The sequence below is a fragment of the Apostichopus japonicus genome, chromosome 5, assembly GCF_037975245.1.
Source record: "Apostichopus japonicus isolate 1M-3 chromosome 5, ASM3797524v1, whole genome shotgun sequence".
Lineage (NCBI taxonomy): Eukaryota > Metazoa > Echinodermata > Holothuroidea > Aspidochirotida > Stichopodidae > Apostichopus > Apostichopus japonicus.
Window position 1 is genome coordinate 20,094,348 of NC_092565.1, and position 24,379 is coordinate 20,118,726.

Genomic DNA, 24,379 nt, shown 5'->3' on the forward strand with positions numbered 1-24,379 from the left:
ATGAGTGATTGACGTGTACACTCATATCAGAACTCTTTGAAACGAAATATAAAGTGATAAAAATATGAAAAGAATATGAAAAGAAAATATAATCTCGATTTGGAAACTAAATTATATTTAAGAATTTCTTTCTCTTTTATCAAATTGCAACAGCATTCAAAATGAAGCAAACATAAAAATAAAATAAAAACAGGTAGCACGATTCATGCAAAAAAATTTCCATGAAATTACTATCAAGCATGATGTTATTTGAAGTTTTTATGAATTCAGGGATGCCTGTATGCAGAAATTAAATAAATAAATAACTTCGCTATGCCTTAAAGTTTTCGTTTAAATATAACTATTTCTTCATATTCAACATTTCATTAGAAAGGATGTTCATAAACGTAACAAAAGTGTAAGGAAATTTACTGTAAAATTTATTTGTCTTTTGGAAATTTAGTTACAGCTAATTTTTGTTATGATACTTTGAGGATAATACTAACCCACAGGAAGATATAAGGGACATAAAAATTGATATGGTTTTACAATGATCATTGCAGTATTTAGAATGACGCAAGTAACCATCAAGGCAAATGAAACACATCAAGGATAAACTTATACTTATACAATTTAATTTGAAGACTTTCAAAATATACAGACTGGTAAATCTTAAACAACCCCAAAAATAGTCATAATAATTTTTAAAAAATGGAGGAAACCCATACTTCAAGATTTCAATAAGCGATATACCGGTAGTGGTTTTTCTTGTAATTAACATATTTTATCAAATCTAAGTTTGAACAGTATGTCGGAGGAAGAAATTCAGTATAATAGACGACGACAACAATAATAATAAACAGACACAAAATTCAAACACTTTATGAAATATAAAAAACGACACTAGTTCTGTGCCACTAGAAATCTTAACCAGTTTAATGATACTTTTAAAGACATCCGCGAAAATGCAGGGGTGTGAATTTGGAAGGGGAATATGGGGAGGAAGGGGTTGGATGGGGGAGGGTGGGGGGGGACTACTACCCAAACCAAACCAACAGATTTTTAAATTTTTCAAATAAGGGATACTAATTAAAAGCGACGGACAAAGACCGTCCATCTTGAAGAAATCCCTTACAATGGGCCTCTAGGGCTACTGAAAATCAGAGGCGGTTATCTCAAATAAATATTGACATCTGAAGAACAGGTTTGTCGGTCATCCTATAGGCGTATATATTACAAAAATAAATTTGCTTCTAATAAAAGACATACCTTCTACTAACAGAACGACTGTTTAATAAGTCTATGCTATTAGCACGATGAAATTCTTAATATCCTTCTGCTTCCAAACTTACGGCATTAATACCCACGCACTAATTACATTCATTGCGTGACGTAATAAAAACAACATGGAATTTAGTAACACAACGGTAATGTTTCAAATGCCAATATACCCCCAAAATATTATTCCTTATATCTATATGCCTATACACAAGATCAATTGTTCATTGATAGCGTATACAGAGAAAATCTAGAGCGACGTTCCAGTTATAAGTTAAATACTTAACTTTGCTGTCGTACCCCGACGAGGCAACCCGCTGGGCGTGAAATTCCTAGAATGTGTTTTTAGAAATTAATCAATCATCAGAGATGTGGATTAAATTAAGGGAGGTCAGCTACAAGTCTTATTAGAGACAAAGGTGTTATGTACGGTAGACTATATGTACAATTATTATTGATAAACTCAGGCCTGAAAATTGTTTGTTTTTTCTTCTAACGTAAACAAACTCATGAATTATCACTCAACATAATATCAATTTCTCTGTCAATACTACTTTTAGCAAAATACTTGGCACGTGTTTGTTCGAGTGAAAGTTTTATAGGAGAAAATTTTGGAAACGACATTATATTGATAGGGCCTATGTGATATTTGTTATTGGTTTGTCTAACAAGAGACGTTAATATAATATTTAAGTGTTTTACCAAATTTCTATTTCTATATGAAGTTCAACGAATAGGTTAACCAAAGAATAGTGGAAAAAAAAACAACTTCTGAGACACATTTTTTAATGTTTTAAGAAATCTAGTGTACCGTATTTTAAGTATAGTCGGATATCAGTGTTGTAAGGTAAAGGATAAATCTATCATTCAACCAAACTCAATATTTGGCAAACTAGACAGAGGGTTACGTAACATTGGTATAAACTTGTTTTCAATTGCAATGTTTCAAAATTATGCTCTTTCTTCTTCTTCTTCTGACAGGCCTAACTCGACGTATCGATGATATTTTATACACAAATGCAAGCATATTCGACAGTTTACGAAATTATTACTGATAAGTAAAATTAACAGTAGCTAATTGAAGTTTGAAATACGAAACCAAAATATAAGGACTCCAATAAGGACTTAGCCTACACTCAAAATCATGACAAGAACATGTCATTCAAATGTGTACACATCATGCATCAAAGTACAGCTTCTCAAATCGTACCAGTTGTCGAGAGGTGAGATAACGTACTCTACAGACCATAGGCCGATATTGCAGCGATTATCATTAAAGCCCATGTAAACATGATGTGCATCCTATGGTGATCAACTTATTGTTCCCTAACGTATAGATAAACCGTTGGTTGTTCATAATGAAACACACACATGCAAACCACATTATGCAGACGCTGCAAGTCATAAAATGACACATATATGATTTGTCAGGGTTCTTTCTGTGTCTCTAGGGTAGCGAAGTATGAGTAAAATATAGTTGTAATATTACACAGACACTCCGTGCACCTATTGGTTGGATTCCATTTTAGTACTTAAAAGACTCGTCCCACATTTGGCGTCTTTCAGTGGGTGACTGTATCCTTATGAGCCATAACATGCAGACTGAATAAAAAGAAGAAAAAAAGCGTCAGGCTTCAGCTTCCATGATTTGTAAGCACTAAGGAAGCGATGCAGGAAAGCTGAACTCGTGTATCAAAAAGAAATCCATATTTTTTTCTCTCTATGCTAGGCTGTTTTCAAAAGCATCAAGATCGCTAATTTAAAGCTAAAAATCAACTTTTGACAATTGAAAGATAACGTTTCTTCTCCTCTTCTAAGTTTTTCCCCTTCTTCTTCTTCTTCTTCCTCTTCTTTTTCTTCTTCTTCTAGGCAAAGTAGTAATAAAAAATACCGTATGGTATTTGTTCTTCTTTTAATTAAGTGCGTATATACTTTCTCCAAATATTTCCAAATTTTTCTATATAGCGGTCCAAGGGGATGCGTGATAAGATTTTCATCATCATTTCTTGACGGAAGATCTTAAAGATTCTGCATCACTGATTACTTCTTCAACAAATGGACCCTTTGGGGACAGCGAGCCAGCGTCATTAGATTGGGGACGTATTTGAATCGGTATAACTCGTTCCCCGGCGTCGATAAGTTGAAGACGAGGAGCGTCTAGGCTAAGCATACCATCTTCAGATAGGTAAGATCTAACTTGACGTATATCAACATCCTCTGGTAGGGTGTACTGTCTAAAATACTCCCTCTGTACGTATCCCGTCTCTGCGGTGCCCTCTTTGTGTTCCGCTCGAACGGTCAATTTATTATCTTTTACTTTGACCTCGATATCTTCTGGACGATACTGACTAACATCCAAGGTGACCGAGAACTTCTGGTTGTCATACTCTACTCTGCTAGCCTGTCGTTCGCTGTTCGCGATTACCGGCGGACCAGAGTTGATCGGAGGGGATGTTGGCGACGGCTGGACCTGAACGAATGGGGAACTAGCTCCAGAGGTGTTGACGGTGATCTGGGGCGTCGGGCTGGTAGGTGATATGTAGTAGCCTTGGTACAGGGTCGGTTTCACTTCATACCTACGCTCTGTTGAAGTGCGTTTTTGAGTTGTCCTGGTCACCGTGGATGTTTCTGGCGTTGAGCTAGCAATCGATGTGATGCTCTGTCTCTTGACCGGTGTAGACGCTCCTGAAGGCGGGAAAGTAATTTGTGGTACCGGTGGCCCAGATTGGACCGATGGGATGATCTGGACCCCTTGGGTATCAGAGCTGATGCTGTATTCCACCCTTGGGTGTGAGAACGGTATTTTAATCTCGATATTCATCCTTCTTAGATCCAACAAGTCTTCACCAAAGCTAGAAAGAATTCTCTGTTATAGAAATCCACGTTTACAATTTAAATTGATTTATTTCTTTCTTCCACTCGAAATTTAATCGTAAATCCGGGAAGTATCTGGTAAAGCCACTGAACGACACACTAAAAAATCCACTGTGAACTGAAAAGGCATCAATTCATCGTCAAACAACTCAATTCTAACCACCAGAATCTATGTGGAAGTAAAAATATATTTTCCTGGTCGATCTGTTGTTATGTATTTATCCCTGCAGACTCGAAATGATATCACAGTTTAAAGATACAATGAACCTCCAACGCAGAGTAAAATAGAACTACGAAGGCAGCGTCTCCTAGTTTGGTCACCCGCGTGTTCGAGATTCCTAGAGCTAACTCTCTCGACAGAGTTTAGATAGCAAGAGTCGTCCGTCCCTGACGTTTCTTCAACTCAAGTTAAATTCCATTACACTTATCAGTGAAACTATTTCCGCTGCCGCCGCCAAGGTCTCCTTTCGTTGAAGCTAATTACCCGCAGATTGTTACGACAAGGAAGAGTTGCACCTTGATACGAACGTCAAAACCTTCCCCTTGTCGTCTTTCTTCTCTGTTATTTCTAACCATACTTTATAAATGGCATATCTGTATTTGTTGTATGTAAGGTTAATTGAGTTCGTACCGTCTACGGTAGATATTTTTCCCGCCTTTTTTGTTTGGTTATTAGTCTCTTTGTAATAGGGCAGACGATGTCGTTGTTGTGTCAAAATAAGTTCAATGCTTCGCTGATATCATTGGTATAAATATCCGCGCAACCTCTTGTGGTATTTGGGATGCCTGGAGGAAGGAATGAAATGATTCGAACTGGCTTGTAGTAGACAAAACGGTGAGACTTCAAGTCAGTCATCCGCGTATCTTCCTTTGTTTACTAACAGGGACTACAAAGGTATCGAGCAACGGCTTTAATTAATTTCTACGAAGACCGGTAGAAAATAAGACAACAAAGATAAAAAAGAGAGAAAAAGAACAGGAGAAAAACATACAAATCTCACTAGATCTAGGCCTATACCGTAACCAAACATATACCTTATCTAAGCAATATGCAAGTAAGGTCGACGTGAGATGCTTAAGTAGGTCTTCGGGTTCTAGTAAGCCAATTAGAAGGCTATACAAGTTTTTGAGCATATTCTGTTTGTTTTCTTTTCTTTTTAGCGGGTCACATTGAAAACTTTCGCGGGTTGGATTTGGCCCACGACGGTCGTCTTTTAACAAACCCTGGTACAGAAATTATAACCAATATATATGTATATATTTTTGTATCCGTGATTAATATACGAACAAACACATTAGGCTGCTTATAGTCACGAACTTTCTATTCAGTGACTTTGAACTAACGAAACTACTCTTCATAAAGTATACGAGGAAAATGTTCATTGTTGAAGGACCAAATTCGAAAGAATAGAATTAAAAACATTAGGTGTCATACCGATGACTTTATGAAATATGATTTGAAGTCACACATAGGCGACGACATATGATCTTCCCTAGCCGTTGTTTTCTCTTTGGGTCTTGTTTGGTATTTACAACCAAAATAGTTGGATTAGAATACCAGTATAGATTCATCCTTGTATTGATCGTCTTAAATCACATTAATTTTAACAAGTGCCAGATGATTCAATAGCCAGATGAGAAAAGGTGGCTATCAGCTCTCAGGGTCAAGGGTAACCCTTGAGGCAAGGTACACCAACATTCATATGCAAAACTTATTAAAGTAAAGGGGGATGGGTGGCAGTGGCGGATCCAGGAGTTTATAAAGGAGAGGTTGTGACCCTGTCGTTGAAGCCGACTACCATGGCTGGAGCGGTCTGGTGGCATCCTCCTCAGGGAAACAAAGTATTAGATGTCATATAGTGCATTCTGAGACAATATATTTAGACACTACGTATGTTAGGTCTAAGCGCAAGTGTTCAGAAACATTGGTCCACAAAATTCACAAGTTGTCTTATTACGAACTACAACAATTCCCCAGTTCATATTTCATAGTAGCATATTTGCACCATTGACCTCATGGAAGATGACCAATTTCTCATTCCGCTCAAGACAGTTGCACTACGGTCTCTTATTTGCGGTATAGATCCTCACGTCGACAAACAGTGGCTGGAGAAATCTAGAAATAAATCACAGATAACTAGCGAGTGAGGCCGGAGTAATAATGTTTACAAAACGTTTAATCCTTATTCGAGTAAAGCATTTCCGGTCGTAAGCTTACGCCTACGTCGGGTTTTAGCAGACATTAACCAATCTACCACGGTTAAGGCGTCCTGGTATTTTGTGGTGAAGTGGCAGTTTGCCTACGAACATATCACGTTGATTTTAACGGGTCTCGTCCAATCACCGGAAGGCTACTCAGTACATATGGTTGGATGAGCGCCTGGAACTAATGAGTGCCGCGTAGGCTTTTCATTTACATGCTAAGGTACACCGTGCACTCTCGTCCGTCGGATGGGGACGTTAATTGGGGGTCCCAGGAGTAGGAAATGGGTGCTACTATTACACGCCTGCCTCTTAATTCCTTGACACTTGTCGATAAGACCCATCGCACTTGGCTAAGTATGAGTAGAAGTGGACTCAGCTCAATTCTGGTAATTACTAACTATGGGATGAAAATGGTGTGTGCGTTTTTAATGACATATGATGCTACAATTCCAAGAACTGAGAATTTTCCGTCAATTAATTTATTTTCTTACATCCCCAGTTTCCTAACGCGTATCCAAGAGGTTGGTAGGTGGGTTGTGTGTAACACCCTCGCCCAACCTTTTTCATATAGGAAAGTAATCTGATATTTTGTTGCAAGTCACATACTTACTATAAAGGGTACAATATTTCACTAAATTTACCAACTTGTTCATCAAGCTACCGTGACAGATGGAAAGAAGACAAGGACAGGCAGGAAAAATGTTTTTAACTTTTTCTATACAATATTTGCTTTAATCAATGATTCCCATATTCCATAAAATTTACAATTCCTTACAATATCGATCATGAATATCAGTAAAAAATAAAGTATATCAGTGTTATTTTGTGTGTAATAAACAATATGGATGTTTTAAGCATATCTGATATGTTATAGGAGGTGAAATTACTTTAATCTTTCCCTGTTCATTCAAGAATACTACTACAGAATAATATGGTCACCGAGATGAACTTGGAAGCAGCAGCCCTCCTCCACCATGGATGGTGGTTAATTCCACTTATATCAATGGTTCACATATAAAAGTTTAAATAATTGGTATACAAACAGCTCACCTGACAATACAGTCTAGTGACCGAATCTGTACCGCCGCTGTTAGTGCTGTTAATGTGGTAACAGGCTGAATAAAACCGCTAACATGTGATGCTAATATCAAATAGTGAACTGTTCGCATAAAAATAGTGAAATTGTGAACAGGATCGATACCAATTAGTGAAGTGTTCACATGATGATGTCAAACTGTGAACGGTTCACATTGTAGTAATATCTAATAGTGAACCGCTGACAGAATTGATATCAATAAGTGAAATGTTCACATTGTGATGATATCATTAAATCATGAAATTTTCACATAGTAGCAAATGTCAAAATTGTGAACTTAACAGGGCTGATAAACTAGTGAACTTGATGATATCAATAAGTGAAATATTCACATGATACTCAAACAGTGAACTAATAATAGGATTGATACCATCTATTGTTCACATGGTGATGATGATGATGATTTCAGTAGTGAACCACTCAAATGATGGTCAAATTAACAGGTGAATTAACCAAACTTCTATGATAATAACTTAAACAGGTGAACGGTTCACATCATCATATCATCTAGTGAAGCATTCACATGATGGTAACATATATCAACTAGTGAACTGTTCACACATGTGAACAGCTATTAAGTTACTGTTGTAATCAATATGTGACTACTCACAGCATACTGTGAAGGTTACCCATGGCAACCAAACTGATTACACCAGCTGGGAACAATATGCAATTGAACAACCTTAGTTTCTACCTAATCTTATCATAAAACTCTACATCACTTTTTTTTATTATCAAAAATCTATATATATAAAACGGGAGCAAATTTCAAACACAAAACAAAAGAAATCGTCAAAATTTCCCACAAAAAACTGTAAGTTCACAATTCAGAGGATGGGATGAAGAAGTAAAAACAAGTTAGTTAATACTCCTCTGGGGTTGACTTAAATCATATTTTTTTTGTGTTCGAATGAAGAGTTAAAAAATTATGTGATTTTTTTGCTGCAGACTTCCTTCCACAATCAACAAGTTTTAGGTTTCCTTAATTTTTTTTTTTTTCATTTTCATTTTCATATACATCTGATTGGCAAAGAGGTATGAACTGACCCACTCTGACCTTATCACCATTGAAGAGATGGAAACCATTAAATGAATGAATCTGTCGACAAGGTTGAAATTATAAAGCCACTGGTAATTGTTCTTAAAAATGTTCCTTTCTTTCCTCAAACTTGAAACACTGGTTGATACAGGTTTATCTCGCTCAGCAAATTTGCTCTTCATACTGTAATATCTTTCAAAGTTGGTCCAAAAATGAAATTTTTGAAGTATATATGTACCTACACAGGCTTCTTGCAGTAGATGAGCAGCTTGATAAGTTTCTATATTCATATTTTGTCTCTCTGAGATTTGAGAAATCATCTTTCTGACGAGTTTTAATCATAAGCCCATATTTGGCAGCATTCAAAACTAAGACATATTTTATTATTAACAATAACAATAACAAAGAAAAAAATAGAAATATCATAAATAAAAGAGACGGACTCTTAAACTGATTTAACAAACCAAGATAATTAAACATGATCAAGTTCACCCTCTCTGGGGGGCAGATGGAAAAAAAGAAAAAAAAACAAGTTGAATATAAGTGAAAAGTGACATGAATGCATTATAATGGACTTGAACGTGCTATTAACTTTCCCTGTTATCTAGGAGTGTTAAACATAAACCTAAAATATGCTCTAAAAATAACCATTAATACAGATAAATTCATTTACACTTCCATATATATCTTCTATTTGCACTACCAACATTTCCTATCATCTTCTCTTCTATAAACGCTCCAGAGTCGCTTCGACTCCACGACGACCTTCCCCGAACGTTTTTACGCTTCTGTCAAACCGTCAGTTTGACTTTTTTTTTAACACCTACATCTAAGCACTATCAAAGACCCACTGCACAATCTAATTGAACCCTTTCCCTGTACGATTCTGAAACTCTTTGTCGTCCACCGTCGCTGCTAATAATAACATATAAACAGAAGACAGTGTATTGCAAGATGCACAACCTCAAGCTTTCCTACATAGCCAACTTCCAGCTCTATTTTTTACTTTTTTTTTCACACACTTCACAAAACGATTTTGGTTTATCCAATATTTTTTTTTGGTTTTTTTGGAGTGTGTTAGTATGGAATGTTTCTAGCAATAACTTTACAACCTGTAGGGTTAGATGTTTCACACGTCAGTATTAAATTGAAGTGGTGACCTAACTTATGTAGAGAGAAGCTCATTCAAACATCTTGATCTCAAATATGCTATGATAAATTAACAATCTGGTCACCTCATTTGCTACCATTTCATAGAAGTTAACTTGTTTTTGTTGCTAGCCAGAATAGGATATGCACTGGTTTTTTTTGAAAGAAGACACTTTAAGCAAATATGTGTAACTTACTTATTTCATTTCACAAACAGTGCCATCTATTTAAGGCACACACATTTACAGCTTCCACAAAAAATTCTCTATACTGCCTTTAACAATTTTGCATTGATATTCTCAGATTTGACCCTTCTAGTCTTACAGATGTTAACATGCAATGAAGAAGAACATAGTAATTTATTAAGATTGGGGGATGGGGGAGGGTAGGATGCTTTAAAAGTAATACATTTATTAAACAATAAATAATAGAGATATCCAGGCCAAAGATAGGACTGACAAGGACTTTTGGGGGGCTACCGGGGGTGATTAAACGATTGTATCTCTCACAGGAATGTTTACCTAAATGGTCGTTACTCGGTTTCAAAGATAAATAAACTGTTGAATAGAAACAGCAGGGGATAGGGAAAATGAATTGCATGTCCTGTTCTTACTCGATGAACAGAAACAGAAATTAAATAACTTGCTAGCCATGGACAAGGAAATAAAAAAAAAGGGAAAACTACCCTTGGGGAAGAAATCAACCTTCACATTCTAGTCAGTATGTTTTAATCCTATGTCAGTACACTGTCTGTTAATGGCACTTTTTTTTTCTTTCTTAAATACCAGTGGCTTGGAGGTAGCTTCCAGATATTAATGAGCACTGGTGGTTAGGATTGAGGTGAAATTGAAAAGGGTTGTAAGAGAATGAAGAGAGACAAGAACAGCCATGAAATGTGACGATGTGACAGTTTGTTTCCTATCAGGGGATAGACATGACATACTTAGGATGTGTCGAAGCATTCAAGCGTGCCCAACCCACCAGCTGACCGAGTTTGGTCATGTTCTAAAGAACTGCTGCCCAGAGGGTGATATGGCCTGATTCTTTAAATAATCTGAAAATCTGAAATGTGACTTTCTTACACCCAAGGGTCGTGAAAGCATACCCCCCCTAACCTCTCACAGAGGACTCTCCATATAATTATGCAGGTCAAACATTGACAATCTTTAATTTATCTCATTGAATTTTTTTTCCCTTCACCTATCAACCTAGGTCACCACCTTTATCCGCAGTTTGCCAAAAATACACATTCCTGATTTTGTTACCATTGGGTTATATAAATTTGGTTAAGTACTTAAACCGCAAAAAACACATTTGACATTATATGTTAAAATAGCCTTGAATGGCCATAATCAAGACTATTACTATCTGAGAATATGTTTGACACAGAGATACTTCAATCAGTTTTAATATATCAATAAAATAAATGTTTTTTTTTGTCTGCCATGACGTTATTTTAGTTCAATACTGCAGTTTTTTACTTATTTATTTATCTGACTACTTTCAATTCTATGTGGTTTATTGTCCTTCATTGTGTACCCTACTGAGAGTGTAAACTATCTCAAGACGGGGTGCGTAGAGCAAACACCCTGACACTTCCAACAAAGTAAAAAGCAAAATAGTATTTCTCTCAAAGAAGCAATAAATGTGAACCTCAAAGGTAAGGGTAAATTCATTTCAGTCATTATATCAAAAAAATACCATAGCACTTCAAAAAGTTCTTTTCTAATGTTACAACTTCAGAATTTGTAAGAGAAAATAACCACTATATATGAAAACCAATAACCTTTCTCTCCTTTAACACCTTCCCTTCCCCCTCCAACCTTACCCCTCCACAACCATTTAACATTCTTGCAGTGACATCAATTGTTGCATCTTTAACGAAAGTTAAACACTTAAAAATTATTTTTTCCAAAATGGAAGAACAATCAAAGTTGAATATACTTTGCATTATTTAAGGAGAGCTACAATTTTTTTGGGCCAATATCTTACCTATATTTCTAAAGTGGAACAAAGGATACCTCATCTCTCTCTAACTTTGAAAAAATCCAACTTTTTGATACTTTGATAACAAGATGTATATAATTTGACACTTAGACCACGTCCACACTAAATGGATTTCATATTCTCCATAAACACTTCCTTTAATGTTTTTCAAGATTTCTGACCTTTTTTTATTCATTACCATTATTGTGTCAACTTTCAAAATTTCATCTCAAAACGGACGGATAAGATTTCCGTTACTGCTTGATTGACATTTGACTGGTCGTTCTTACAAAATACGGCTAAATGATATTTAAATGAGGATTATTTTCAGAGGAAGCAACCTTCAAAAGCTTTAAAAAAAAAAAAAAAAGACCCATTCCAGATTCCAAAGAAATGAGTTTTGTGCAGTGGTAGACTGAATATTCAGACATCCTAGGTCCCATAAACATTTTCCAAAAAAATAATCATAATAATAATCTCATCGCAATTCTACCATCAGCTTAATCTGTTCTTTTCTTCAGAAAATGAAACAACTTTCTTTGTACTTAAAAAATAATTTGTGTTCCAACTGATTGGGTGAGCATCGGTCTACAGTTTTGAGATTTGAACTTAATTTAGTAGGAATGCTAAAGTGAGTTCCTTATATTCTCCCATATCCTAAGAAGTTGTTTGGTTTAACCATTCATAGAATGACACCCAAACCAAACAATCTGTAAGGGCAGGGAGGAAACAAGAAAATGACCCAGATCTCATAGATTGAGATAAACTCAAAATTCAAGAAATACTAAAATTTTGAGGTATTTTTCTGGTCTTCAAGATAGTACATTGCCCAGTATACCAACATCAACAACTGAAATTTCCCAGAAGAGACCGGTGCTTGCTTTAGCAATGACTATAGATGACTTTGAATTCTATGATTAAAAGCAACCCCCCCTCCCCCTCAGATTACCTGACAAACCTTTAATAACAAAGTACCAAGCATTTTGATAACGATGAAAACTTGATGGGAATCGCAATGATGTTTAGATATGAATCGCACGCAATGATCAAAACTCCGTCCAAGCAGTCTGCGTTGTCTTTAAATAAAATTTCAATATACATTGCATCCACTTTTGAATTTCAAAAAGAAAAAAAAAATTATATATAACAACAATATTTAAGCCTGTGACATGATATTCACACCAGATTAAAAATGCCCTAGGGCATTTTCTAGGTTTTCTCAGGATGAAAAAGAAAGAAAAAAAAAAAAAAAAAAACGACGAAACATAATAATGAAAAACTACCTTGCAGATTGAGACAAGGTAAGGTGGAGTTTGCATAAAAACAAACTAAACTATACACAGACAGAGTAAACTATACACAAAAAATAGGCAGTCACATGATTCTAGCTTAAAATGATACAGATTTTTGCTTGGCGGTGGAATAAAACAAGCAGGATTAAATGTCAACAAATTATGCATGAAATAAATTGAAATGATATCCACACAAACATTAAGAAAAATCTTTGTCAGTGAGATTTTAGGCATATAGCTTGACAACAATTTTTAATTTTTTTTTTTTTTCGGCCAATGAAAATATTTTATCAAGTGTCATGGAGACAACCATTTCTTGGGGTAGGATGGGGAGGGGGGGAGGTGGTACTGGACAAACCACCTCAATTATCAGTATTTTGCATTCTAAACTATCATTTATTGTCTGCCCCCGGCAATACTAAAACAGGGTTAGGTTTGGATGGGCACAATCTACACAGCATTCTGATATAATTTTTAAATCTATTATTTGGATGGTACGAGTGCATATGAATAGGCGTAATTTATGCAAATTTGGGCACCAGTAAATCTTGATAATTTACATAAAATGCTGGGATCACCTTTGTCAGGTTTTGAGATATTCCTGGAAGTGGGGGCAGCACTTCAAATGAGTGGTAGGGAAAAGGGCTCCATTAATCAAGATCTGATGACACTTAAAGTTAGAAAAAAAGAAATGGCTATTTAGGTTAGGTTATAATATATATAAATACTTCCAGTTTAAATTTACTTGTTACAACCCACACATCCCCTCTACACATCCCTCCTTGCCCTATCTATTCGGAAACTTATGAAACCTTTTAAAGCATTTTTACCAAATGAATATCCCAAGTACCGTCAAAACTTAAGAATTTTTTTTACCGATTCGAACAAATTCCGTTGTCGTGTATTAATATTGCTTGATTACAGAGAAAGCGCCCTGTGGAACAAAATAACCGAAGTCAGGCTTATTCGGTCTGTCTCTACGACTCCGATCTCTCTCCCGCAGCGGTGCACACAACCTTTGGCAGCATTCATATTCTTTGATTCGCAGTATCCTTGACTCGTAACATCAATTCATAACCTCTATAGGCAGCGATGAGTCTGTAGTTCATATTTCCAAATGTCTTCTGCTACTGGCATCTCCCTCGGAAATCACTGAGCTCCGTAAGCACCGTACTGTGTGGGTTGCCCCATCATTCCCCCTTGCATGCCCATACCCATCGGGGATTGCATACTCATGGGCTGCTGTTGCTGCTGCATCCCCATGTTGCCCTGCATAGGCATACCGGGTTGCATACCCACTGTCATGTTCGGTGGCTGCTGCATACTGTAGCCTTGTGGTGCCATCCTCATGTTGCCCTGCATTCCCATCATGCCTTGTTGTTGTTGTGGCATAGCCATCCCCATCTGTCTCTGTGCCATCTGTGGTGCTCCCATATTTATTTGACCCACACCAACCATTTGTGGTGGCGCTGTAATGGGGGAAAATGAAGGTTATAATGTATGTTATCAACAATGCATTTTTGTTGTTGTCACATTCAGCTCTTAATTGGAAGCTATCAATTTTTTATGGACAGCAAAAACTATTCATTGGGGGCATGGGAGAGTAATACACTATGAACGAGTGGGCGCCACAAGTCATGTCATCTTGACTAAATTCCTCCATGCCGTGAGATATGAGAGTAAGCCATTCTTAAAATATTTTTAGGTATTAGTCAGAAGATCTAAAGAAACAAACTTTTTACTTCAGAGGTCTCTCTTATGAAAAAAGAAACATTAGGAAATAAAACCAACAATTTGGGTAACACTTCCTGGTGGAGACCAGGAAGGTCATTGGAAGAGGGGGGGGGGGGGTTAGGAGTGATTGGGCTGGGGCAGTGTTGTAGTGCTAAAGTGTCACCAATCTGTAAACCAGTTAGATTGGAGAGTGCAATAGTAGAGAGGCTCCAGGTAAGTAAAGAGCACAGTTAATTCACACATCCTATCCTTCAGGTGCAAGCTGCTTGTATCACCTTACACAGACCTGACAGGCAGGTGGAATCATGAATGGGTCATCTTTGGATTCTTTAAGGTTGACAACACTTACTCTGTTGCTGGAGCTGATTCATTGAAGGTTGTTGGTGCTTCTTGTATTTGTCGCTAAGGCTTAGAGAATCGATGTCAATGTTGACCTTAGAATCCGCCCATATAGTTCCCCCCTTCTGTGGGGGGGGAAAAAGAATTGAAAGATACCAAAATAAGAGCATGTACATCAAAAATAAAGGGGGAAAGAAACGAACAGAGAAAAGTCACTAAGTGGGCAACAATATTTTGTTTGTGTAAAGGGACATAGAGCCATTTATGGTCCTGTATTTTGAAATCGTTCTTTTTTCTTTTTCTTCTTATCCAGCAGAGTGACACATCTAAACTCATGAATTTTTGCAAAGAAATGAATGATTTCATGTGATTTCAAAGATTTGGCACAATGACCAATTTCCATATAATAACTGTTCACATGGAGAGTGCTATTCAGATATTCAAATTTTTGGTGACAACTTCTTCCACACTGATACTTGTAGATGGAAATGCACACTGTACTTACATTAGTGTTGGAATGCTCATATCGAATTCAAAAATAACAAAAACTAAATGAGAAAGTTGCTTTTAATAGGCAAGACAAAAATATTTGAAGAATGTTACAACAGTTTTCATTTCAAGTTGCAGGGTGGAGAGTTTACAATAAAATACCTTTGATTGTACAGTACTGGTACTTGTCTGTGTGGTTGGGGTAATGGGCAGGCCGGACATTGGCGCCATAGGTTGCATAGACATACCACCAGTAGGAGCCATGGGAACACCCCCCATCATCGGTGGCTGCATCGCCTGTAATAGAAAAACAAATTACATTGTTTACAAAAGTTACATAAATTTACACCTTGAGATCATGGAATCATCTCATGGCGTTTGGTACTTGAAATGGATCATTCAACTATGTTATCATCATCGATAAACATTACTTGATGTTTCAATGAAGCTGACATGTGACTTACCTTTCCTATTATAAAAAAATAAATAAATGAGTAAATGATTCCGAGGGGGGGGGTGTGGAAGGGTGGGGCAGGGGTGCGATGGGTTGATGATCCCTGTTTAAACAATAAGCAAGATACCCTGGTTTCTGAACGATGGCTACAACAAAGAAATATCGATACAGGGATCGCCACCAACTAAAGACTTGATAGATCAGTTGATAGAATTTGAATGGTTCGAATTCTTTTCTAGCCAAAAATTTCTTTCCTCTTCCCCTCCATCCCCAGACCCCCCCCCTCGAAAGGTATTTTGTTACCATAATGGCGGTGCACATTAACAGATAAATCACATGACAAGCCTTCAGTCAAGTTCAGTGGTTACATAATTCCACTTCCTGCACAATCTATTTTTGTTGTTGTTGTTGTTATTGTTGTTGACATTTTTAAAGTGGTTGGTTAGTGGTAATGCACACTTACCATGAATGAGTTTTGACTGGTAAGGTCTACCATGGTTGGCGTATGCTGCGGTGAATAAATGATATGGTTAGTACAGCATTGAAAGCATTAACAGAGCAGCAGGATCGTTATACAAGCACACACAATTAGTATGATGATATACCAGTTACTAATATGTAACAACTGGTACAGAAGTCACTTTGTTAATAATATTATCTCAAAGCATGTTAAGGAACATATAAAAGCATCTTAGCAACTGCAGAGAAGATCCATGCATTTCTTGTTTTTGTTTTTTAGTTGTTGTTAATTCCGAGCAAGTCGCTGATATTAAATGTCGTGTAAACGACACAATGCAACAGTAAGTAAAAGCAGAATCAACATTCCACTGACATGGAACACTCGATCAGGGGAAAACGCGAAGCTTGACTCATAACTCTACAATCCAGAGGTTAAAAGGAATTTCATATGCCACTTGTAAAAATACCGTTTAAGACAATTAAAGGTGTAATTACTGAGGACAGGGCTCATCCCCCCCCCTCTTCCCCTCCTCCCTAAACAGAGGAAGAAATGTTTTCAACATTCACAACAGTCTAGAACATCAGATACCGCACATGCAGCAGCAGCCGATGATGAGGTTGTATGACAACGATATGAGACAGTGTTATGTCAAATATGCTGTACAATAGCTGTATGGAAATAAAACCACATAAACAGAAGATTGGTCGTTGGTGCAGATCAGGTATGTAACAAACGTCTGCTCCAAACTGAAATGTCTACATCCCTCAACCGATTCGTTACTTGATACCATAAACAATGTTGGCCTTTAGTTTGACTAGTCAAGTTCATTTTCAAGCAATGAAGTGAAACTGTGAAGTTATAAAGGTTTTAGTGTTTACATGGTATTAATACTAACATGGAAGAAAAGGTGATGAAATGTTGGGGATCATTAGTTTATTTTAATGATATGTCAAGGGGGGGGGGGGGTAATTCAATCAATTGCAGTTCAGTTGGCTTGGCTGCTTTAAGGTGACCAATTTTAGTAATTAAGTGAAAAACAAAATAGTAACTTTTGAAGAAAAGCAAACCTATGACTACTTTGATAAAGCAAAAGGTAATCAACTTACAGTTATTAAAAAAAAGGAGGAGGGGAGGGGGAGACACACATGGCTGTGAGGCAGACATTCCCAAGACATCCCTTATCTCTGTGCCCCCTCCCCCCCCCCAAGGAAAATGAGTAGAAAATGGAGAATGTTACATCACATTACTCCAGGAGCTGAAGCAGGTGTGAAAGGTTTCATGGAAGTGGGAAAGGTAAACTCACATGAAAATGATGGTGCAAGGAATTGTTATGATTATTTGGAAATAAATCCAACACCATAAGCAGTGTCCAATCAAAAGGTACAATGACTAGGAATGAGCAGTATCACTTGTAGTTGAAATGTTATTTGCATTAACTTAGTGAAAGGGTGTGAAAGAGGAGGGGAAAAAATCCTTGAATGCAACATGCCTAAAATGACCAATCACAGGAAGAAATACAAGACAAATTCAACAAACAACTGCCATATTGACATGAGTAAGAAATGTGTCTCACCCTTTCAAGAGAAACTTGAATTAACAATACTTAATAACCAGATGCCAAATATGAATTTTCTTTCATGGAAAGGAGCAAATATGATTTTAAGAAATTAGGATAAAAGAAAAAGAAATTTGGGAAAATAAAAGAATTCAGAAAAGAAAAACAGAATGCTGAGGGACCTTCAAAGTTCAACATGCACAAACAGTGAGGAACTAATAAAAGGTCCTTTAATATCCTACCACCAGGCACCGTGTCGATGTTAATAGTTGTTGCAGCTGCTAAATCCCCTACAACAAGGCCGAATCAATATGAAACAATAGGGATTATCTCCACAGACCAGTTGTACCCCTACTGTGTGAAACTGTGAAGCACTAAGGTTGAACTAGCACAGCTAGGCTGTAGCCCCCACAATATCCGACCTTTGACACAGTGCCTAAACTGCTTGTGTTGAACCACTGTTCAGATTGACAGCACTCAACAACGAGAGAAATAGTATTTGACACTGTCACACAAAAGGGTTCTTTAGAGAGGTGAACATGGTACCGAACACTTGGCCACTTAAAATCTGAAAATTTTACAGCCCCAAAACTTCCTTGAGGAATACAGTAGTCAGTGTCACCCAACAACCTGGGAAGCAAAAACAGTCACATGCAGTAAATACTGGGAGAATTGGGGAAAAGAGAAATGGAGACCATGAACACCGAAAATTTCCCAACAAAAGCATGATGCATACTAGGTGTTAATCATACCACAGGGTAAATTGGCACTGTTTGTACAGTTTGTGCGTTCCTGTTCCAGTCGGGAGTTCCATCTAGGGGGTTAATAGGGACGTAACTCATGTCCGTAATGGAAGACGGCTTGCAATGTAAAGAGACAAGAATGATTGGGTGAAAAAAGTATCAAAAATCTGTACAAATTTCCTTCAATGTCGGCCTCCACCATTTTAGCCACAAACACAAACATTATACGAGAATTTAAAAGATGAAAAACAAACAGAAGGAGACCATATTTTTTCTTTCCTTCTTCTGAGAGGTTCAAACACACTGTACATGCATTTCTAAGACACTATATCAGATAAAAGCCACACATGTGTCAAAAAGCTTAAAAATGCATGCATGCATTGTTTTTTTCCATACACATATTCTTCTTGAATGAGTCAACACTACAGTACACAAAAGTGACAGAGATGTCAAAACCAAGCTGTTAACATTCAAACAGACCAACCAGTTGCAAGGCAATCAAAATGTTATGAATAGGACTTCATAAAATTGTCATAATAACATCCACTTTGCATGCAACAAATAACAAACTCCCAGAATTACCATTAGAAGCTTTCTGATCTACGACACCATGCATATAGCTTTAGATAGTAACCATGTGTAAGGATAAACCTGAGGTTTACTGTTTCTTTTCCTATGTTTGTTCATGTTCAGATGTGGTATTCCGACTATAGTATTATGTTTATTATGATGAGTTTATTGAATGCAATACACAGACATAAACAAGCCTAGAAGTTCAGTTTTTGGTCACTGGATAAAAAATGCCACTGCATAAAAATTTAAAAAAAAAACTACTTGCTAAAATCGAATTCCTGCTGGCACTTTTATTGAATTACTACAAAAGCAATATGTGTCTAGTGTCTACTGGCCGAAACATGCCAGTGCTTTACTGTGCTACTGGCAAACAGCCAAATTCACTGGCATTTTGGCCTTTAAATAGCCTGAATTTCTAGGTCTGATAGATATCTGATCCACAGCTACTCCTAACGTTGAAGTAATGCATCATTTCGTAAGTAACTGTAAAGGTCAGAACACAAACAGTTCGGCAAATATTCTGTCTATACAATGCAGGCAGCAACTGACCAATGAGAAAGCCATATCAATGTTTTCAAAATACAAAGTGAAATGAACTTTTCACGATCGTCTGCTAAAATGTACAATTTTTACACAAAGTTGTACTTGCCCGGGATTCAACACGCTATGCGTGGCAAATCAAAGGCTAGGTGTAATCTCCTCATAAGGTATTTGTGTTAGGCTACCATTTCACAAGAAGAGTTGAATTGACCACTGTACACTTGATATGTTGGTAATGTGTGTAACTTCTGAAAACCACTTTGAACTTCTAGACTGCTAGAAGAATCTTAATAATATGGTAAGGAATCCAATAGAACTTTAGGAATTCAAAATGAGTAAGTTGTGGATGGTCTAACATCACATCATCAGAAATATGGGACATTGTATCTAACTTGTGGGTTTTTGTAAGTCTTCTTTTGGTATTGCGAGCTTAAAGAATAACAATACAGCATTTCAGGCACAAGTCATTGTTACTATTTGAGAGGCTCACGCAGAGGCTCGAGAGCTGTAATATCAAACACTTTTTTTGTGCAGTAGTCAGTACTACCCACAGAGAGCCTGAAATAATGCAAGCATTGTCAGATCCAGGATTTTTTTTTATAGGAGGTGGTGTGGCCCAGGGGTCGAAGAAACCGACTACCCCCCCGACATATAGGGGGTTCTGTCAGCATCCTCCCACAGAAAAGAACAAATTAAATTGTTGCTGATGAATTGTTGCTTTTGAACCATCGTGTGAAAAGTGAAAAGGGTGTTTACATTCCCAACACCAGCTTGATCCATACCTGCTTGTGTATACTTGCCCTTCATGCCAATGGGGGGAGGGGGGTGGTACCAACTTGACCCCACACACTGGCTATACTAGTCATGCTCTTCTCAATCATTCTACAATATAGGGGAAAAAAAGGGGGAAGGGGTATTTGCTTCCAAACATGCATTCAATCAGATGAATAAAGCTGGACATTGATGGTTTATATTTAACCAGAGAGGACAATTCCAGAGACCTACCATGAACACACTAAATGTCGGAGTAGGGCGCATTGTAAACTGATGGTCAGTGAGGAAAGAGCAAGAGAAAACACAGGTCAAAAGCAGATAGAGACAAGGAACCAAAAAACAATCAGTCAAATATGTGATATCGTTTATTTTTGGTGTAGGAGAATGTGTCGTATTTAATATCTAGACATGTTCTAGAAGAGTGAATGAGTCTATAAGCTAGTGTATTGCAAACTTCAAAGGTCCCAGTAAACCTACTCAAGGAAAGTAAGAATATCATTCTTTTATCCAAATAAATAGGGGAACGCTGATAAATTTGCGATTCTGTACTAACTAAAATGGACATAAAGACATTGCTTGGCACCACAGAGCATACCAGGTGCTACTTTTCTTTGTTTGTGAAATTGCATCATTAGTCTTGTTACACACTGAACACACTGAAAGCAATGAGCAATTAAATATGGAACACTTAGCACAATTCCCTACCACCAGCAACTGGTTCATAAAAGTGAATCGTTAATGTCTGATATCTCATTGTACTTCACGGAACAGGCAAAATACTATTTTCGATAGTATCTACGAAATCAAATTCATAAAGCCCCAAGACTACTCCACAAATTGAGAACAATGATTTTATTCCCTGTTCAATATGAATGTTATAAAATAGTCAAATTCTCTACCAAGTTATTGCCAATCTGTCTGGCTACTTGACCATAGTTAAAGAACGACTTCTGCCTAGAGTTTTCATATGCAAATTAGGACGAGCCAGTTCAGCTATGGCAGTATTGTAGGCCTACACCTGTCTCCTTAAAAGTTGTTTCGAATTATAAATTTACCAAGGTGCAATGCATCTGTTGTTATAAACCTGATCGACCAGTCTTGTATGTTATTATGTTACGGTACAGATGGACGTATACCACATTTCGAACCAAAAACCGACTGTTGAAATATCAAACTTGTTCAAGGTAGGTATCGTTAATGCCTCAAAACAATTTTCAAACCTGTTGATTCAATGTGTTGGCAAACCATAACTGACGCACAGATGCAAACAGCCTATTGCAATGACCAAATGTTAGTTTATGCCATATTCTGACCATGTTATTTTCTTATAACATGTCCTGCATAATACCTTGGTGAAAGCAGCATCTTGTTTATTCTTTTTATATCAGACTTCAATTTTTTTTCAAATTTTGGAAAAAACCTTCTCCCCACACCCCCAACTGTTCCATCTCACCACCACTCCTCTAGTGGACACAGAGTGAGACAATACCTTTTTTGTTCTTCAATCCGATCAAAGTAATATTCTGAAAGCAACAGGTTAATTTGAAAAAAAGACAGCAAAATTAAAAGATGCTTTGGATTAAGAAAAAAGTTTAGTACTGAGTGAATAAAAAAAAATTAAAAAAAGTAAGGCCATTAGGAAATGTTAGTAGAGATGGCAGAACAGTTGAATGAAACATGCACAGCAATTAAAAGAAAAAAATACATGTCTGAGAGAAAAACTGCTTAATTGACAAAATAATGCAAGCAGTCTCTTGGATTTTGTATTGTTATTTTAGTTGTAAATCACTTCTGAATTAATCTAGGATTGAAAATGATCATTACTCTTCATGAAAGTGTGCTCGCTCCCAATCGCACAGTTTTGTCTGGCTAGCTGAAAGATAATAATTAACACTTACCTGCTCTGATGTCGTCTGTGAATTTACTCCTTGCACAAAAAGGCTATGTAGGCTTGTTAACCCTTAAGGCATATTTTTTATCTTCACTAGTTGAGAATACAGATGGCCTTTCCTATTTTTTCCCCAAAACTTATCACAACTATCCACAGAAAGTCACTGTACTGCAAGCTTACCGACTACAGAGCTTTAAGAGGATGTCAGTATTGGCTCCAAATATATGCTAGACAGTCAAATAACGGTCACTAACATTAAAATGTCAACAAGAATTTGTACAGCCTTGTTTCCAAGGCAGTTTTTTTTAAATAATTGATATATTTTATTTTCCAATTTAACACTCTACCAATCATCTAGGTAATTGGATAGGATAGTTCTTTTTGAAACATTTGAGCAAGTCTTTGGGCTGGCTTAAAAACCTGATATAACGTCAATACCAATCACCTCCAATGCTACTTTCTGTCTTTTGAACTGGCATAGTTTTTGTACCGGTCATAGAGGGCGCACAGCATTAAAAGGTTTCCGGGACATTCTAGGCACGGTAGATTAGGTGCTAAGGTCGTGGGAAGACAGGTAAGCAAGGAACGAAGTAAAATTTTGTCTAACAAATGTTCTCCTGACGAGTGGAGGACGAAAGCTTACCTGTGAAGGCTGAATGGGCTGCATAATCTGCTGCTGGGGCTGCATGAGGTTGCCACTGGGGGGAATCGAAGCCATCATCTGCGGCTGTAATGGTGGTGCTTGTGAAAGGAGGGACATGTTACTATTCAAAGACGTCACAGATACCGTCTGGCTCTGTTGTGTTACCATAGTGCTAAACGAGGAATTGCTCTGAAAATCACCAAAGCCACTTTCTAGAGTTCTATGGGAGAGAGCAAAAAAAATTGGAAAGTTTAATATTGAAGAATTTGAATCCAAATGCGTCAATGTCCATGAAACACAAAGACAAAGAGAACCGGCACTGTTCTGTGGACATATGCCTTCGTGTGACGATTAATGATGATGAGAAGGGGAGGTGAGGGTGGGCAACTCGGAGGGAAGGAAAGAAAGAAACTACCAACTGTCTTTAGTGTTTAAGCTAAGCCAAGTGAACCCCAATGGTTAGGGAGACCGCACATGGGCTCATTTAATTGGATGGTATTTCTGACGCTACTAGCTCAACACTGGCTAATCTAAAGTCTCCTGTTTTGTTTGTCAGGACGTTTCTAGGCTAAGAGTTGAAAAACCAAGTTTCAGCTATGTTTACGAAAATTGCTCCCTTGAAAAGGCCTACACCAGTATACTACACCAGTAACTGTTTAAAAAAAATTGTTTTCATATTTAAAAATCCCAATCCAACCACAACTATTTCTGACCATAAAATCCACCGATGGTTGTCAGCCATATTGAAGAAAAGGTGCATACTTTGTGTAAGACATGTAAGGTAAGTATGAAGTAAACATCTTTACATATACATATATATATTTATATATATTTTTTTTACAAATAAGTTCAAAGAAGTGTCCATACCCTGAATTTTGACTGCTCATTTGGTTGCTAGACTGAAAGTTAGCAAAGTCTGCTTGAGCAGGAGCAGCGACTGCTGGGGGCGGGGCTTCCGTTCCTGCCCTAGGGTTAAAGTCATCAAGGCTGTTATTGGCTGAAGAGAAATCTGCAAAAGCTTCTTGATTACCTGTTGGAATGCTAATGAGATCACTTCCGTTGGACTGAGTCTGAAATGGAATATAAGATTTCAATTTGAAAGTGGCTGATATCACATCCATGTCTTGCTAAATTTATGATATGTTAGAAATCCCAACAGACAATTCCCAATTTTGCTTTTTTTTTTAACATTACACACTTTCTGTTCTAAAAATTAAAGGCAAGAACAGAATATTCAAACCGCCTTGCAAGTGGTTATAATATATTCACGCCTTACTTTGCAAATA

General features: G+C 37.1%; 2 protein-coding genes across 6 annotated transcripts in view; both read right to left on the bottom strand.

Moving 5' to 3' along the window:
* Nucleotides 1-92: 92 nt before the first annotated feature.
* LOC139967979 (uncharacterized) lies at nucleotides 93-4,926 on the bottom strand. The gene has a single exon (XM_071972234.1). The coding sequence runs from the start codon at nucleotides 4,076-4,078 to the stop codon at nucleotides 3,257-3,259; it is 822 nt and encodes a 273-aa protein (XP_071828335.1). The 5' UTR covers nucleotides 4,079-4,926; the 3' UTR covers nucleotides 93-3,256.
* Nucleotides 4,927-7,036: 2,110 nt separating this feature from the next.
* LOC139967980 (clathrin interactor 1-like) overlaps nucleotides 7,037-24,379 on the bottom strand; it is a 30,194-nt gene continuing 12,851 nt past the window's right edge. For 2 of the 5 annotated variants that reach the window (XM_071972236.1, XM_071972235.1), the window contains 8 exons: nucleotides 23,961-24,163; nucleotides 23,094-23,313; nucleotides 20,791-20,829; nucleotides 18,682-18,789; nucleotides 16,378-16,422; nucleotides 15,623-15,757; nucleotides 14,982-15,096; nucleotides 7,037-14,367 (listed from right to left, as the gene is read on the bottom strand). In XM_071972236.1, coding sequence (XP_071828337.1) covers nucleotides 14,048-14,367; nucleotides 14,982-15,096; nucleotides 15,623-15,757; nucleotides 16,378-16,422; nucleotides 18,682-18,789; nucleotides 20,791-20,829; nucleotides 23,094-23,313; nucleotides 23,961-24,163 — 1,185 coding nt within the window. In that variant the 3' untranslated portion in view covers nucleotides 7,037-14,047. The remainder of the gene's footprint in view (nucleotides 14,368-14,981; nucleotides 15,097-15,622; nucleotides 15,758-16,377; nucleotides 16,423-18,681; nucleotides 18,790-20,790; nucleotides 20,830-23,093; nucleotides 23,314-23,960; nucleotides 24,164-24,379) is intronic. The other 3 variants (XM_071972237.1, XM_071972238.1, XM_071972239.1) reach the window with 3 other exon arrangements.